The sequence below is a fragment of the Mobula hypostoma genome, chromosome 7, assembly GCF_963921235.1.
Source record: "Mobula hypostoma chromosome 7, sMobHyp1.1, whole genome shotgun sequence".
NCBI classification, from domain to species: domain Eukaryota; kingdom Metazoa; phylum Chordata; class Chondrichthyes; order Myliobatiformes; family Myliobatidae; genus Mobula; species Mobula hypostoma.
The window spans coordinates 93,931,205-93,948,155 of NC_086103.1; the positions used below are offsets into that span (position 1 = coordinate 93,931,205).

General features: G+C 43.2%; 1 protein-coding gene across 10 annotated transcripts in view; it reads right to left on the minus strand.

The window, feature by feature from the left end:
- The window catches only part of LOC134349428 (F-box/WD repeat-containing protein 11), a 304,136-nt gene that overhangs the window by 134,238 nt on the left and 152,947 nt on the right, over nt 1-16,951 (minus strand). For all 10 annotated transcript variants that reach the window (XM_063053711.1, XM_063053710.1, XM_063053717.1 and 7 more), the window contains 2 exons: nt 5,049-5,235; nt 3,378-3,468 (listed from right to left, as the gene is read on the minus strand). In XM_063053711.1, coding sequence (XP_062909781.1) covers nt 3,378-3,468; nt 5,049-5,235 — 278 coding nt within the window. The remainder of the gene's footprint in view (nt 1-3,377; nt 3,469-5,048; nt 5,236-16,951) is intronic.

A 16,951-nucleotide genomic window follows, 5' to 3' on the forward strand; every position in this document is an offset into this window, starting at 1 on the left:
AAAAGAGCTATGCACCAGCCAGATTAGCAATTACAATTATAACCTGCTATTTAGATTTCAATCAGTGTAACCTATACATCTTTTGTAGAAGTGTATAGTAAGAGCTTTGTGCATAAAGAGATGGAAGGAAGGTTTAATCAAAAATGATAAGATTTTGATCCTAGTTAGCCCAATACACACCAAAAACTGAACTTCATGAATACCTAAAGCAGCTGGAAAAATTACACAACTTGTGTTTGAAAAGAAAAGCTTTTCACAAATTTCATTTTTGTTTTGAATCAATGGATTCAATGGGTGAAGTGCCGGAGGATTGGAGAGTGGCTCATGTTGTTCCGTTGTTTAAAAAAGGATCGAAAAGTAATCCGGGAAATTATAGGCCGGTGAGTTTAACGTCAGTAGTAGTAAGTTATTGGAGGGAGTACTAAGAGACAGAATCTACAAGCATTTGGATAGACAGGGGCTTATTAGGGAGAGTCAACATGGCTTTGTGCGTGGTAGGTCATGTCTGACCAATCTGTTGGAGTTTTTCGAGGAGGTTACCAGGAAAGTGGATGAAGGGAAGGCAATGGATATTGTCTACACGGACTTCAGTAAGGCCTTTGACAAGGTCCCGCATGGGAGGTTAGTTAGGAAAGTTCAGTCGCTAGGTATACATGGAGAGGTGGTAAATTGGATTAGACATTGGCTCGATGGAAGAAGCCAGAGAGTGGTGGTAGAGAATTGCTTCTCTGAGTGGAGGCCTGTAACTAGTGGTGTGCCACAGGGATCAGTGCTGGATCCATTGTTATTTGTCATCTATATCAATGATCTGGATAATAATGTGGTAAATTGGATCAGCAAGTTTGCTGATGATACAAAGATTAGAGGTGTAGAAGACAGTGAGGAAGATTTTCAGAGCCTGCAGAGGGACTTGGACCAGCTGGAAGAATGGGCTGAAAAATGGCAGATGGAGTTTAATACAGACAAGTGTGAGGTATTGCACGTTGGAAGGACAAACCAACGTAGAACATACAGGGTTAATGGTAAGGCACTGAGGAGTGCAGTGGAACAGAGGGATCTGGGAATACAGATACAAAATTCCCTAAAAGTGTCGTCACAGGTAGATAGGGTCGTAAAGAGAGCTTTTGGTACATTGGCCTTTATTAATCGAAGTATTGAGTATAAGAGCTGGAATGTTATGATGAGGTTGTATTAAGGCATGGGTGAGGCCGAATCTGGAGTATTGTGTTCAGTTTTGGTCACCAAATTACAGGAAGGATATAAGTAAGGTTGAAAGAGTGCAGAGAAGGTTTACAAGGATGTTGCCGGGACTTGAGAAACTCAGTTACAGAGAAAGGTTGAATAGGTTAGGACTTTATTCCCTGGAGCGTAGAAGAATGAGGGGAGATTTGATAGAGGTATATAAAATTATGATGGGTATAGATAGAGTGAATGCAAGCAGGCTTTTTCCACTGAGGCAAGGGGAGAAAAAAACCAAAGGACATGGGTTAAGGGTGAGGGGGGGAAAGTTTAAAGGGAACATTGGGGGGGCTTCTTCACACAGAGAGTGGTGGGAGCATGGAATGAGCTGCCAGACGAGGTGGTAAATGCGGGTTCTTTTGTAACATTTAAGAATAAATTGGACAGATACATGGATGGGAGGTGTATGGAGGGATATGGTCCGTGTGCAGGTCAGTGGGACTAGGCAGAAAATGGTTCGGCACAGCCAAGACGGGCCAAAAGGCCTGTTTCTGTGCTGTAGTTTCTATGGTTTCTATGGAATGTCAGTATAGCAGCAAAAAAGACCTTGGTTAATATCACAAAACAGCATCAAGAGTTTGTAAGTTTATCTACATCATAAAAGATGTATGTTTTACAAGGTACCTCCTTATGGATAAAAATGCATTCACTTGTATTTACAACACATGCCAAAGCTAATTTGCTTTAACCGAACAATAAATTTCACACAGCATTTCAGACAACAGCTGTGTTTATAAAATCACACAAGTTTATTTAAAATTATTTAAGCCAGATTGACCTGACAAATAAATGCAGATGGAGAGTTTCATGGACAGCTGTTATCAGCCTTTTATTGATTGGGACTAACACTTATGCAGTTTGGAACCTCTCCAAGTTTGTTCTGCAAAGACAGGTAGAGCTGAAGGAGGTACCACCTAGCACTCATTAAATAAGTTTCCATTCACGGTGTAAAAAAAAATATAATCAGACTTTGAGCTATGAAGTGCCAATCATACCACCAACCCTTTCTTGCTGGCTGAATGTTTAATGACTACACTGTTAAGCATCCAAGCATCAATCCCAGGACATTTAGCACAGAGGAGCGAAGTGTGGAAGGGATAACATGGGACAAGGGTAGGGCTGAGAATGACAACAGCTCAAGGGTGCAGGACACTCCAGTGAATGTTGGGCCGGAAGGGGGCATAATTGTCAAGTCAGAATGAGGAAAAGTCAGGATAAACCAGGCCAAAGTGGAAAAAGAGAAAGAGCAAAGCAAGCAAGAGTAGGTAGGTTGGAGAAAACGAGCATGTACTGTGTGGGTACAGTGAGATATGAACCTATGTGCAATGTATACAGCATAGATTCATTTCCCAGATTTCATCTAATGAAGTTTGATGGCTATCCCCAATTGCTGCTCCATATGCGATTTCAAACACCACACGACAGACTTGTGTTAGTGTTTGAAAAGTTAACCATTTATTTCTTTGCTGATTTTGAAATCTATGTCATGTGTTTCCATCTTCATTTCAGACAGACCATGTGCTTGAGAAAACATTTCAAAATAGTATTTTTCCACTTTAATCACAACAGTATTTCTGTTCCTTTTCATTGGCACTGGCTATTAGAATAAGCCACTCCCCAACCTGATGCTGAATTATCAGCTAATGTTGCCCTCAAAAGCCCAATTAGAAAATACAAGACCATGAGATATAGGAGCAGAATTAGGCCATTTGGCCCATAAAGTCTGCTCCACCATTTCAAAATGGCTGACCCAATTTTCCTCTCAGCCCCAGTTTCCTGCCTTCTCCCCATATCCCTTCATGGCCTGCCCAAACAAGAATCTATCAACTTCTGCCTTAAGTATACATAAAGACTTAAATATACATAAATATGTAGAAAACAATGTCCCAGAAATTGTAAGCTTGCTATACCAGCAAACTATACTACTGCATCAACTCTACCATGGGGAAAAACCCAGACAGAAAGGACTAAGTGGCAAGCAACATTGATAGCACAATATAATACATTAGGAATACCAAAACCTGCAGAAGTATTGTACAGCATTCAAAATTCAATATCCCATCACAAATTTAGATCATAAAGAAATTGAGAACATTCCCCATGTTTTCACATACAGTCCTTAATTTGGATAACCATACCTCTATATCCTGGATGATCTTTGGGTATAATCCTCTGTAAAATGAATTTGGTGGACCATCTGCAGGCCTATTTTTGAACAGGTATTGTTCCCTGAAAATGAAAAACACAAACATGTTTATTGCTTGCAAAGTTTGATGTATTGCTGGCTAATATATACATTTTAAATTTGTTTGAGTTCATTTAATAGCAGGAGGAATTTGGAAGTCGGAGTTGTAATGGACCAGTTAATGAGTAGTGACCATACTTTTGGGGTTCCCAATGTTTTTTATCCCATGGACCCCTATAATTAACCAAGGGGTCTGAGGACCCTATATTGGAAACCCCTAGTTGTGTTCTTTTCCCCAAGTTGAAGACAGACAAACTCTACTCAAAGCAATAGCAAATCACCAGTCACTTGCGGACTGAAATTACATGCTGGTGTCACACAAGAGTTCGCAATACCTTAAGCATTTTTAGCAGTTTAGAAGCACTGATATCATTCAGTGTTACCTCACAATGATAGTTACAAAATTGGTCTGGATCTATGTTGGTTTATGGACTGAGATTAACAAAAAAAGGATCCAGGGATAAGTGGATGACTCCCTTATCCTGAAACCATGTCTCCTTGATTTGATTCTCCCTTCCCCAAACCAAAGGAACCATTTTCTCACCATTTACTCTAGCCAGTCTCCTCACAAAACTTTTGCTTCTGAGACCAAAATCTTTTGCCTTCTGGATTACAACACATCAAATGTTCATCAAGAAAATTATTAAGTACGCTGAGGGTTTCTGCACCTAGCCTTTCAGACTAAGTTCCAGAGCCATTTGTCTTTTTCTGCAATCCTAACATATTTAAGTTATATCATTGAGTCACTGACATCCAAGGGAAATACATCTTTTCCAATCACTGCACATGCTCCTCAATTTCATAAATCTTCATTAAATCTCTGCTTGGCTTTCTCTGCCCCTTAGGCTTTCAATCTATCCTCAAGTAACGTGTCCATCTCTGCTAAACTCCCTTTCATGCCATCACATTTTTTTGTAGAATGTGGGAGCCAGAACTGCATGCAGTATTCAAAGTGTGCCCAAATTCATGATGAATGTGGCTTTAGCAGGATTTTTCTGGTCATATACTCCTTGCCTCAGCAGGTAAACAGTACCTAGAGCAATTCAAACAAAATATTTTGACATTAGCAGAGATGTCACTTTCTAATTTTATTAACCAAAAAACAGAATGGTATGGAAGGTGGGGGTTGGGAGGGGGGTGGTACTAATAATAGAATAATACGGGGGACACTAATAAAATGAACCAAAGCCAAGTTTAAATCTCACCATAACAGCCAGTGATTTTAAATTCAGTTAATAAAATGAAATCTGGAGGAAAAGGTGAGTAATCTAGACCATTAAAACCCATCCCATTACCTATATTTTTTTCACAGCAAAGAACCTTATTTGGGTATGTCCTTATCATCTGATCTACTTGTGTTCAATCCACAAACCATGTGCTTGACACCAAGCCACCCTCTGACGTCCAAACAAACTTCTCATTTCAAGGAAAGTCTTAGAAGGGAGATAGAGGTCGGGGAAGGAAACTCCAGTGTATAGCCATAATTACCAGTCATAAGTATCTCATGACCAGCCACTTTGAACAATGTGCTACAAAGTGTTTACTGCATGCTGTCTGAACTCACCATCCCCTCCTCTCTGCAAGTCCCCTCCACAGTGGGTCCGTGCGTACCATTCTTTCAATGAGCTTCTTCCACAGCATTCCCTCACCAATTACCCGCTGCCATTCTTTGCACACCACCTCAGCAGCACACAGTGACTTGGCATCCAGGTATGATAGAATGTTTTCTGCTATGTGGTCCAATCCTTGGGCTGCAAACACATTTGAGAAAAGCACATCAATTAAGGAGCAGTCCAGTAATTAACATCTTTAATTAAGACATTTTAATGCAAATAAAAATTTATATCATGAATTCTTTTCTTCATCACTGCTTTCGACTGCTACCCACTAGTCACAACTTCATGGTATAGTGGCTACATTTGAAATGTGCTGTATATTCAGTCACAATGACAATTTCAATAACTGACAGTTTCACATTTGTTAATCTACATTGGAACACAAAATTAACTTCATCATCCCAGGGCTCAACTCATGGAACAGAAAATGTCAAACAGAAAATCTGCAAAAAAAAAGTGATGACAGCTATAGAACAGAGAAGCTGGACCTCCAATCCATCTGGTCTTTGCTGAAACATTAATGTGCCTAGTCCCATTGACCTGCACCTGGGCCATACCCCTCTAATCCATGTATCTTAGTAAATTTATCTAAAATGTTTAAATTGACCCGACATCCACCACTTGTAATGGCAGCTCATTTCACTTTCACCACCCTGAGTGACGATGCTTCTTATGTTCCCCTTAAACATTTCATCTTTCACCCTTAACCCATGACCTCCAGTTGTAGTCTCATTCAAAAATACCCTAAATACCCTTCATACAGTGGCATGCAAAAGTTTGGGCACCCTGGTCAAAATTTCTGTTACTGTGAGTAGTTAAGTGAGGAGAAGATGAACTGATCTCCAAAAGTCATAAAGTTAAAGACAAAACATTCTTTTCAACATTTTAAGCAAGATTAGTGTATTATTTTTGTTTTGTACAATGGAAAAGAAGGAAAGGAGCACCATGCAAAAGTTTGGGCACCCCAAGGGATCTGAGCGCTCAGATAACTTTTACCACGGTCTCAAACCTTAATTAGCTTGTTATGGCTATGGCTTGTTCACAGTCATCGTTAGGAAAGGCCAGGTGATGCAAATTTCAAAGCTTTATAAATACCCTGACTCCTCAAACCTTGTCCCAACAATCAGCAGCCATGGGCTCCTCTAAGCAGCTGCCTAGCACTCTAAAAATTAAAATAAATGATGCCCACAAAGCAGGAGAAGGCTATAAGAAGATAGCAAAGCATTTTCAGGTGGCTGTGTCCTCAATTCATAATGTAATTAAGAAATGGCAGTTAACAGGAATGGTGGAGGTCAAGTTGAGGTCTGGAAGACCAAGAAAATTTTCTGAAAGAACTGCTCGCAGGATTGCTAGAAAGGCAAATCAAAACCCCTGTTTAGACTGCAAAAGACCTTCAGGAAGATTTAGCAGACTCTGGAATGGTGGTGCACTGTTCTACTGTGCAGCGACACCCGCACAAATATGACCTTCATGGAACAGTCATCAGAAGAAAACCTTTCACGCTGGAGGAACTCAGCAGGTCGGGCAGCATTCGTGGAAAAGATCAGTCAACATTTTGGGCCCGAACCCTTCGTCGGGACTGAAGAGGGGAGGGGCAGAGGCCCTATAAAGAAGGTGGGGGGAGAATGGGAAGGAGAAGGCTGGTAGGTTCCAGGTGAAAAACCAGTAAGGGCTGGAGACTACCTAGATGGTATATGAAGTGTTGCTCCTCCAACCTGAGTTTAGCCTCATCATGGCAGTACAGGAGGCCATGTATGGCTGTCTAGGCAGTCTCCAGCTCCTTGGTATGAACACAGAATTCTCCAACTTCTGGTCATTCCCTCCCCCTCCCTTCCCTATCTCTATTTCACTCTGCCCCCTCCCCCAGCTGCCTATCACCTCCATCATGGTTCCACCTCCTTCTACTACCCATTGTGTTTTCCCCTATTCCTCCTTCACTTTTCCTGCCTATCACCTCCCTGCTTCCCCTCCCCTACCCCTTTTTCTTTCCCCTTATTGGTTTTTCACCTGGAACCTACCAGCCTTCTCCTTCCCACCCTCCCCCCACCTTCTTTATAGGGCCTCTGCCCCTTCCCTCTTCAGTCCTGATGAAGGGTTCCGGCCCAAAACATTGACTGATCTTTTCCACGGATGCCGACCTGCTGAGTTCCTCCAGCGTGTTGTGAGTGTTGCTTTGACCCCAGCATCTGCAGATTATTTTGTGTAGAAGAAAACCTTTCCTGCGTCCTCACCACAAAATTCAGTGTCAGAAGTTTGAAAAGGACCATCTAAACAAGCCTGATGCATTTTGGAAACAAGTCCTGTAGGCTGATGAAGTTAAAATAGAACTTTTTGGCCGCAATGAGAAAAGGTATGTTTGGAGGAAAAAATGTGCAGAATTTCATGAAAAGAACATCTCTCCAACTGTTAAGCATGGGGGTGGATCGATCATGTTTTGGGCTTGTGCTGCAGCCAGTGGCACGGGGAACATTTCATCAGTAGAGGGAAGAATGAATTCAATTAAATACCAGCAAATTCTGAAAGCAAACATCACACCGTCTGTAAAAAAGCTGAAGATGAAAAGATGATGGCTTCTACAACGGGATAATGATCTTAAACACACCTCAAAATCCACAATGGACTACCTCAAGAGGCACAAGCTGAAGATTTTGCCATGGCCCTCACAGTCCCCTAACCTAAACATCATCGAGAATCTGTGGATAGACCTCAAAAGAGCAGTGCATGCAAGACGGCCCAAGAATCTCACAGAACTAGAAGCCTTTTGCAAGGAAGAATGGGCAAAAATCCCCCAAACAAGAATTGAAAGACTCTTAGCTGGCTACAGAAAGCGTTTACAAGCTGTGATACTTGCCAAAGGGGGTGTTACTAAGTACTGACCATGCAGGGTGCCCAAACTTTTGCTTCGGGCCCTTTTCTTTTTTTGTTATTTTGAAACTGTAAAAGATGGAAATAAAAAAAGTAATCTTGCTTAAAATATTAAGGAAATGTGTCATCTTTAACTTTATGCCTTTTACTCGCTTAGCTATTCACAGTAACAGAGATTTTGACCGGGGATTCCCGAACATTTTGCATGCCACTGTAATTTGTACACCTTGCCTTCCTTGCCTACTGCTTCTCATTCTGGCAAGATGGTGGCGCGACTGGTCACAGCAGCTTCTACAGGGTCGACAAAAGATGCTTCTGTTTTTATATAAACATACATCTAATGATCACAAGATCCTGCTACATGTTAAGAACTCAAAGGGCTGCAGGTCTACACCATCAGCGAGTTGCTCGCTGCAGAGATAATAAAGTAGCTGTGCAATGTGCTCCTACCTGAGTCGATGGAGGCTCTCTTGCATTTCTTATACTCAAGTACCTCATTTGTTCCTACCTGCCTCTGTCTGCTATGCACCACCTCCTTTTTCTTAACCAGGGCCTCAATATCTCTCGAAAACTAAAGTTCCATAAATCTGTTATCCTTGCCTTTTATTCTGACAGGAATATACAAACTCTGAACTCTCAAAATTTCACTTGAAGCCTCCCACTTGCCAGCTACACCTTTCCCAATTTATGCTTGCTACATCCTTTCTAATACTATCTAAATTGGTATTTCTCCAATTTAGAATCTCAACCTGTGGACCAGACCTATCTTTTTCCATAACTACCTTGATCACTAGATGGCATTATGATCACTAGATGGCATTATGATCACTAGATGCAAAGTGTTGACCTACACGAACTTCTGTCTCCTGCTGTCTCATTCCCTCACAAGAGTTCTAGTCTACATTCTCTCTAGTTGGGCTTCTATGTACTACAATGAAGGAAACTACTGAACACATTTGACAAACTCTTTCCTATCCAGCCTTTTACAGTATGGGAGACCCAGTCAATACGTGCAAAGTTAAAATTACCTACTATCACCACCTTGTTCCTTGCAAAAGTCTGCATTCTCAACAAATTTGGTCCTCGAAATCCCACGGACTGTTGGGTGGTCTACAATATAATCCCATTAATGTACTCATACCTTTCTTCTTCCTCTGTTCTACCCATAAAGCCTCATTAGATGAGCTCCCCAGTCTGTCCTGACTGAGCACTGCCAAAACATTTTCCTTGACTCAAAATGCCATCCCTCCCCCTTTAATCCCTCCAGCTCTATCACGTCAAAAACAATGGAATGCAGGAACATTAAGCTGCCAGTTCTGCCCTTCTTGCAACCAAGTCTAACTAATGGCTACAATGCCATAATTCCACCAGCTGATGCATGCCCTAAGCTCATCTGCCTTTCCTATGATACTCCTTGCTTTGAAATATATGCAGCTCAGAACATTAGACCCATCATGCTTGTCTTTTTGATTCCTTACTTTGTATGTAAGCTTAATAATATTTTTCTCCACAACTACTCCCCAGGTCTGCTCTGGTGCTCCAGTTCCCAACACCAACCCCTGCCCCAGTGCAGCATTAGCAAACATATCCCATAGGATATTCGTCCCCCTGCAGTTCAGGCACAAACTGTCCATTGTGTATGTCCCTCCTTTCTGGAAGAGAGCCCAATGATAGAAAAATCTGAAGCCCTCCGCACGCCCCGCACCAACTCCTTAGCCACGTGCTAAACTATATGATCTTCCTATCTGTGGCTTATCACATGGCATAGGTAGCAGTTCTGAGATCAGAATTGGAGGTCCTTGTCCTTTAACTTAGCTCCTAACTCCCTGAATTCACTTTGCAAGACTTTGTAATTCATACTACCCATTGGTACTGACGTGGACCACAACCTCTGGTTGTGCGCCCTCCCACTTAAGGATCCTGTAGACTCAATCTGAGATGTCCCTGGCCCAGGAGGCCACAACCATCTGGGAATCTCACAAAGTGCTGGAGGAACTCAGCAGGCCTGGCAGCATCAATGGAAAAGAGTACCGTCGATATTTTGGGCCAAGCCCCTTCGGCAGGACTGGAGAAAAAATGCTGAGGAGTAGATTTAAAAGGTGGGGGGAGGGAAGAGAGAAACACAAGGTGATGGGTGAAACCTGAAGGGGGAGGAATGAAGAAGAGTTGGGAAGTTGATTGGTGAAAGAGATACAGGGCTGGACATGGGGGAGTCTGATAGAAGAGAGGACAGAAGGCTATGGAAGAAAGAAAATGGGGGAGGAACACCAGAGGGAGGTGATGGACGGGCAAGGAGAAAAGGTGAGAGGGGAAAAGAGGATGGGGGGGGTGACTACCAAAAGTTCGAGAAATATCCAGATGGAATGTAAGGTGTTGGTCCTCCAACCTAATTGTGGCCTCATTACAACTGTGGAAGAGGCCATGGATAGACATATTGGAATGGGAAGTGGAATTAAAATGGGTGGCCACTGGGAGATCCCGCTTTTTCCAGTGGGCAGAGCATAGGTGCTCGGTCTAAGTGGTCTCCCAATCTCCGTTGGGTCTCACCGATATACAGGAGGCCCCATCGGGAGCACTGGACACAGTACATGACCCCAACAGATTTCTAGGTGAAGTGTTGCCTCACCATGAAGGACTGTTTGGGGCCCTGAATGGTAGTAAGGGAGGAAGTGTAGGGGCAGGTGTAGCAAGGATAAGTGCCAGGACAGAAATCAGTGGGGAGGGACAAATAGACAAGGGAATTGCGTAGGAAGAAATCCCTGTGGAAAGCACAAAGTGGAGGGAGAGAAAGATGTGCTAGGTGATGGGATCCAGTTGGAGATGGCGGTAACTGCAGAGAATTATATATTGGATGCAGATGATGGTGCAGTGGTAGGTGAGGACAAGAGGTAGGGTGGCGCGAGGGTGAAATGAAGGCAGACATGCGTGAAATGGAGGGAATGCAGTTGAGAGCAGCGTTCATCCCCCTCGCTCACATTATATTCTTGACTGCCCATCACACTTCCCCATTTTCTTTCATCCATGGCTTCTGCACTTTTCTCTCAGACTCCCCCTTCTCCAGCCCTGCATCTCTTTCACCAATCAGTTCCCCAGCTCTTTACTTCATCCCTCCCACTTCAGGTTTCACCTTTTACCTTGTGTTTACCAAAGAGCTTTTACAGGTATATTAAGAGCAAAAGGATTGTAAGGGATAAAATTGGTCCTCTTGAAGATCAGAGTGGTCGGCTATGTGCGGAACCAAAGGAAATAGGGGAGATCTTAAATAGGTTTTTTTGCATCTGTATTTACTAAGGAAACTGGCATGAAGTCTATGGAATTAAGGGAAACAAGTAGTGAGATCATGGAAACTGTACAGATCTAAAAGGAGGAGGTCCTTGCTGTCTTGAGGAAAATGAAAGTGGATAAATCCCCGGGACTTGACAGGGTGTTCCCTCGGACCTTGAAGGAGATAGTGTTGAAATTGCAGGGGCCCCGGCAGAAATATTTAAAATGTCACTGTCTACAGGTGAGGTGCCGGAGGATTGGAGAGTAGCTCATGTTGTTCCGTTGTTTAAAAAAGAATCGAAAAGTAATCTGGGAAATTATAGGCCAGTAAGTTTAACATCGGTAGTAGGTAAGTTATTGGAGGGAGTACTAAGAGACAGAATCTACAAGCATTTGGATAGATAGAGACTTATTAGGGAGAGTCAACATGGCTTTGTGCGTGGTAGGTCATGTTTGACCAATCTACTGGAGTTTTTCGAGGAGGTTACCAGGAAAGTGGATGAAGGGAAGGCAGTGGATATTGTCTACATGGACTTCAGTAAGGCCTTTGACAAGATCCCGCATGGGAGGTTAGTTAGGAAAATTCAGTCGCTAGGTATACATGGAGAGGTGGTAAATTGGATTAGACATTGGCTCAATGGAAGAAGCCAAAGAGTGGTGGTACAGAATTGCTTCTCCAAGTGGAGGCCTGTGACTAGTGGTGTGCCACAGGGATCAGTGCTGGGTCCATTGTTATTTGTCATCTATATCAATGATCTGGATGATAATGTGGTAAATTGGATCAGCAAATTTGCTGATGATACAAAGATTGGAGGTGTAGTAGACAGTGAGGAAGGTTTTCAGAGCCTGCAGAGGGACTTGGACCAGCTGGAAAAATGGGCTGAAAAATGGCAGATGGAGTTTAATACAGACAAGTGTGAGGTATTGCACGTTGGAAGGACAAATCAAGGTATAACATACAGGGTTAATGGTAAGGCACTGAGGAGTGCAGTGGAACAGAGGGATCTGGGAATACAGATACAAAATTCTCTAAAAGTGGCGTCACAGGTAGATAGGGTCGTAAAGAGAGCTTTTGGTACACTGGCCTTTATTAATCAAATTATTGAGTATAAGAGCTGGAATGTTATGATGAGGTTGTATAAGGCATTGGTGAGGCCGAATCTGGAGTATTGTGTTCAGTTTTGGTCACCAAACTACAGGAAGGATATAAATAAGGTTGAAAGAGTGCAGAGAAGGTTTACAAGGATGTTGCCCGGACTTGAGAAACTCAGTTACAGAGAAAGGTTGAATAGGTTAGGACTTTATTCCCTGGAGCGTAGAAGAATGAGGGGAGATTTGATAGAGGTATATAAAATTATGATGGGTATAGATAGAGTGAATGCAAGCAGGCTTTTTCCACTGAGGCAAGGGGAGAAAAAAAACAGCGGACATGGGTTAAGGGTGAGGGGGGAAAAGTTTAAAGGGAACATTAGGGGGGGCTTCTTCACACAGAGAGTGGTGGGAGTATGGAATGAGCTGCCAGACGAGGTGGTAAATGTGGATTCTTTTTTAACATAGAAGAATAAATTGGACAGATACATGGATGGGAGGTGTATGGAGGGATATGGTCCGTGTGCAGGTCAGTGGGACTGGGCAGAAAATGATTCGGCACAGCCAAGAGCCTGTTTCTGTGCTGTGGTTTCTATGGTTTCTCTCTCCCCTCCCCCCATCTTTAAAATCTACTTCTCAGCCTTTTTTTCTCTAGTCCTGCCGAAGGGTGTCAGCCCAAAACGCGACTGTACTCTTTTCCACAGATGCTGCCTGGCCTGCTGAGTTCCTCCAGTATTGTGTGTTGCTTGGATTTCCAGCACCTGCAGATTTTCTCGTTTGTCATCTGGGTATCTCGTTCTACTCGACAGAACCTCCTTTCTGTTTCCCTAACCAAAATGTCCCCCATCACTACAGCTTGCCTCTTCTCCCCCATCCCTTCTGAGCCACAGTGCCAGAGACCTGACCACTGTGGCTTTCATCTGCTAGGTCATCTCCCCAACAGTATCCAAAATGGTATACCTGTTGCTGAGGGGAACGCCCACAGGGGTACTCTGTACTGGCTGCCAAACCCCTTTACCCCTCTTGATGGTCACCCAGTTAACCATGTCCTACCTCCCTGTATGTTCCTCAGCCCCCTGAATGATCCAGTGTTCATTCAATTCCAGCTCCAGCTCCTTAACACAGTCTGTTAGAAGCTGCAGCTGGATGCGCTTCCTGCAGGTGTAATCATCAGGAACACCGGAGGTCTCCCTGCTTTCCCACATCCTGCAAGAGAAGCATTTCACTATCCTGCCTAGTATCCCCACAGTTCTAAATGTGCTTACACCTCTCATAATCCTCGATGAGCTAAAGCCTCAACCCCCACCCTCTGACACAATGGCCACTCCACTTAAACCTGACCATTTTATTGGATCTTGTCAAGTGCCTAAGTATACACAATCCAGGGTCTCCTTGGGAACTGTGGCACACACAGTGACGACTGCCCCCAGTCACTCATTTTAAACTCTCTCCCTCTACGCAACCCGTTGTCTCTTTGGGGCTGTGGTGCACAAAAACTGATGATAATAGTAATCAATCTCTATTAACCTGTGCTGCAAACAGGCACAAGTAAAACTGAACCCACATCCTGCTGTAACCAAGAAGCCTGTTTCCTCCTCCTCCATTTGGAAAGTTCATGGAAGAAGTCGGCTTTCCTCTTTTAACCAATTAATTTGAACTTAATTTGCATGAAGCTCTCAAGGAGGATTTTTTTTAATTGACAAAGAGTGTCCCTAGATATTAGATAGAACATGGACACTGCAATACATAAGAGTTGTATACCATAGAATCGCCTATGAAATAAACCAACTTATTTTGTAATGAAACAGCATACAGGTTATTTAACCAGCTGACAAAAGTTCTTGCCACCTTCTAAAACATACTTTCAGTTTCTACATCTGAAACAAATCTGAACCAACTAGAGAGCAGGCTATTCTGGATTGGGTTTTGAGCAATGAGGAAGGGTTAATTAGCGATCTTGTCGTGAGAGGCCCCTTGGGTAAGAGTGACCATAATATGGTGGAATTCTTCATTAATATGGAGAGTGACATAGTTAATTCAGAAACAAAGGTTCTGAACTTAAAGAGGGGTAACTTTGAAGGTATGAGACGTGAATTAGCTAAGATAGACTGGCAAATGACACTTAAAGGATTGACGGTGGATATGCAATGGCAAGCATTTAAAGGTTGCATGGATGAACTACAACAATTGTTCATCCCAGTTTGGCAAAAGAATAAATCAAGGAAGGTAGTGCACCCGTGGTTGACAAGAGAAATTAGGGATAGTATCAATTCCAAAGAAGTAGCATACAAATTAGCCAGAGAAAGTGGCTCACCTGAGGACTGGGAGAAATTCAGAGTTCAGCAGAGGAGGACAAAGGGCTTAATTAGGAAGGGGAAAAAAGATTATGAGAGAAAACTGGCGGGGAACATAAAAACGGACTGTAAAAGCTTTTATAGATATGTTAAAAGGAAAAGACTGGTAAAGACAAATGTAGGTCCCCTGCAGACAGAAACAGGTGAATTGATTATGGGGAGCAAGGACATGGCAGACCAATTGAATAATTACTTTGGTTCTGTCTTCACTAAGGAGGACATAAATAATCTTCTAGAAATAGTAAGGGACAGAGGGTCCAGTGAGATGGAGGAACTGAGTGAAATACATGTTAGTAGGGAAGTGGTGTTAGGTAAATTGAAGGGATTGAAGGCAGATAAATCCCCAGGGCCAGATGGTCTGCATCCTAGAGTGCTTAAGGAAGTAGCCCAAGAAATAGTGGATGCATTAGTGTTAATTTTTCAAAACTCGTTAGATTCTGGACTAGTTCCTGAGGATTGGAGGGTGGCTAATGTAACCCCACTTTTTAAAAAAGGAGGGAGAGAGAAACCGGGGAATTATAGACCGGTTAGCCTAACGTCAGTGGTGGGGAAACTGCTGGAGTCAGTTATCAAGGATGTGATAACAGCACATTTGGAAAGCGGTGAAATGATCGGACAAAGTCAGCATGGATTTGTGAAAGGAAAATCATGTCTGACGAATCTCATAGAATTTTTTGAGGATGTAACTAGTAGAGTGGATAGGGGAGAACCAGTGGATGTGGTATATTTGGATTTTCAAAAGGCTTTTGACAAGGTCCCACACAGGAGATTAGTGTGCAAACTTAAAGCACATGGTATTGGGGGTAAGGTATTGGTGTGGGTGGAGAATTGGTTAGCAGACAGGAAGCAAAGAGTGGGAATAAACGGGACCTTTTCAGAATGGCAGGCGGTGACTAGTGGGGTACCGCAAGGCTCAGTGCTGGGACCCCAGTTGTTTACAATATATATTAATGACTTGGATGAGGGAATTAAATGCAGCATCTCCAAGTTTGCGGATGACACGAAGCTGGGTGGCAGTGTTAGCTGTGAGAAGGATGCTAAGAGGATGCAGGGTGACTTGGATAGGTTGGGTGAGTGGGCAAACTCATGGCAGATGCAATTTAATGTGGATAAATGTGAAGTTATCCACTTTGGTGGCAAAAATAGGAAAACAGATTATTATCTGAATGGTGGCCGATTAGGAAAAGGGGAGGTGCAACGAGACCTGGGTGTCATTATACACCAGTCATTGAAAGTGGGCATGCAGGTACAGCAGGCGGTGAAAAAGGCGAATGGTATGCTGGCATTTATAGCGAGAGGATTCGAGTACAGGAGCAGGGAGGTACTACTGCAGTTGTACAAGGCCTTGGTGAGACCACACCTGGAGTATTGTGTGCAGTTTTGGTCCCCTAATCTGAGGAAAGACATCTTTGCCATAGAGGGAGTACAAAGAAGGTTCACCAGATTGATTCCTGGGATGGCAGGACTTTCATATGAAGAAAGACTGGATGAACTGGGCTTGTACTCGTTGGAATTTAGAAGATTGAGGGGGGATCTGATTGAAACGTATAAGATCCTAAAGGGATTGGACAGGCTAGATGCAGGAAGATTGTTCCCGATGTTGGGGAAGTCCAGAACGAGGGGTCACAGTTTGAGGATAGAGGGGAAGCCTTTTAGGACCGAGATTAGGAAAAACTTCTTCACACAGAGAGTGGTGAATCTGTGGAATTCTCTGCCACAGGAAACTTTTGAGGCCAGTTCATTGGCTATGTTTAAGAGGGAATTAGATATGGCCCTTGTGGCTACAGGGGTCAGGGGGTATGGAGGGAAGGCTGGGGCGGGGTTCTGAGTTGGATGATCAGCCATGATCATAATAAATGGCGGTGCAGGCTCGAAGGGCCGAATGGCCTACTCCTGCACCTATTTTCTATGTTTCTATGTAAATCTGTCTTTGCTTTTACAGATACAGTTGAATTTACTGTCTTTACTTAAGATTTATGAACCTGGCCATTTGAAACTGTGTCATAGAAAATTTAAGTCACTTACCCAGAAGTACCTTAGCCAGGTGAATAGTAACTACCCAGCCTAATCCCATCTTCCAGCATTAAATCCACCGCCCTGTGTTACTATTGATGGTGAGGATGTCAATATGGTGAGGACCTACAAGTACCTGGGGGTGCACCTGGACGACAGACTTGAGTGCAGCACCAACACAGAGGCTGTGTACAAGAAGGGCCAGAGTCGCCTCTACTTCCTGAGGAGACTGAGGTCCTTTATAGTATGCAGGCCTCTCCTTCATA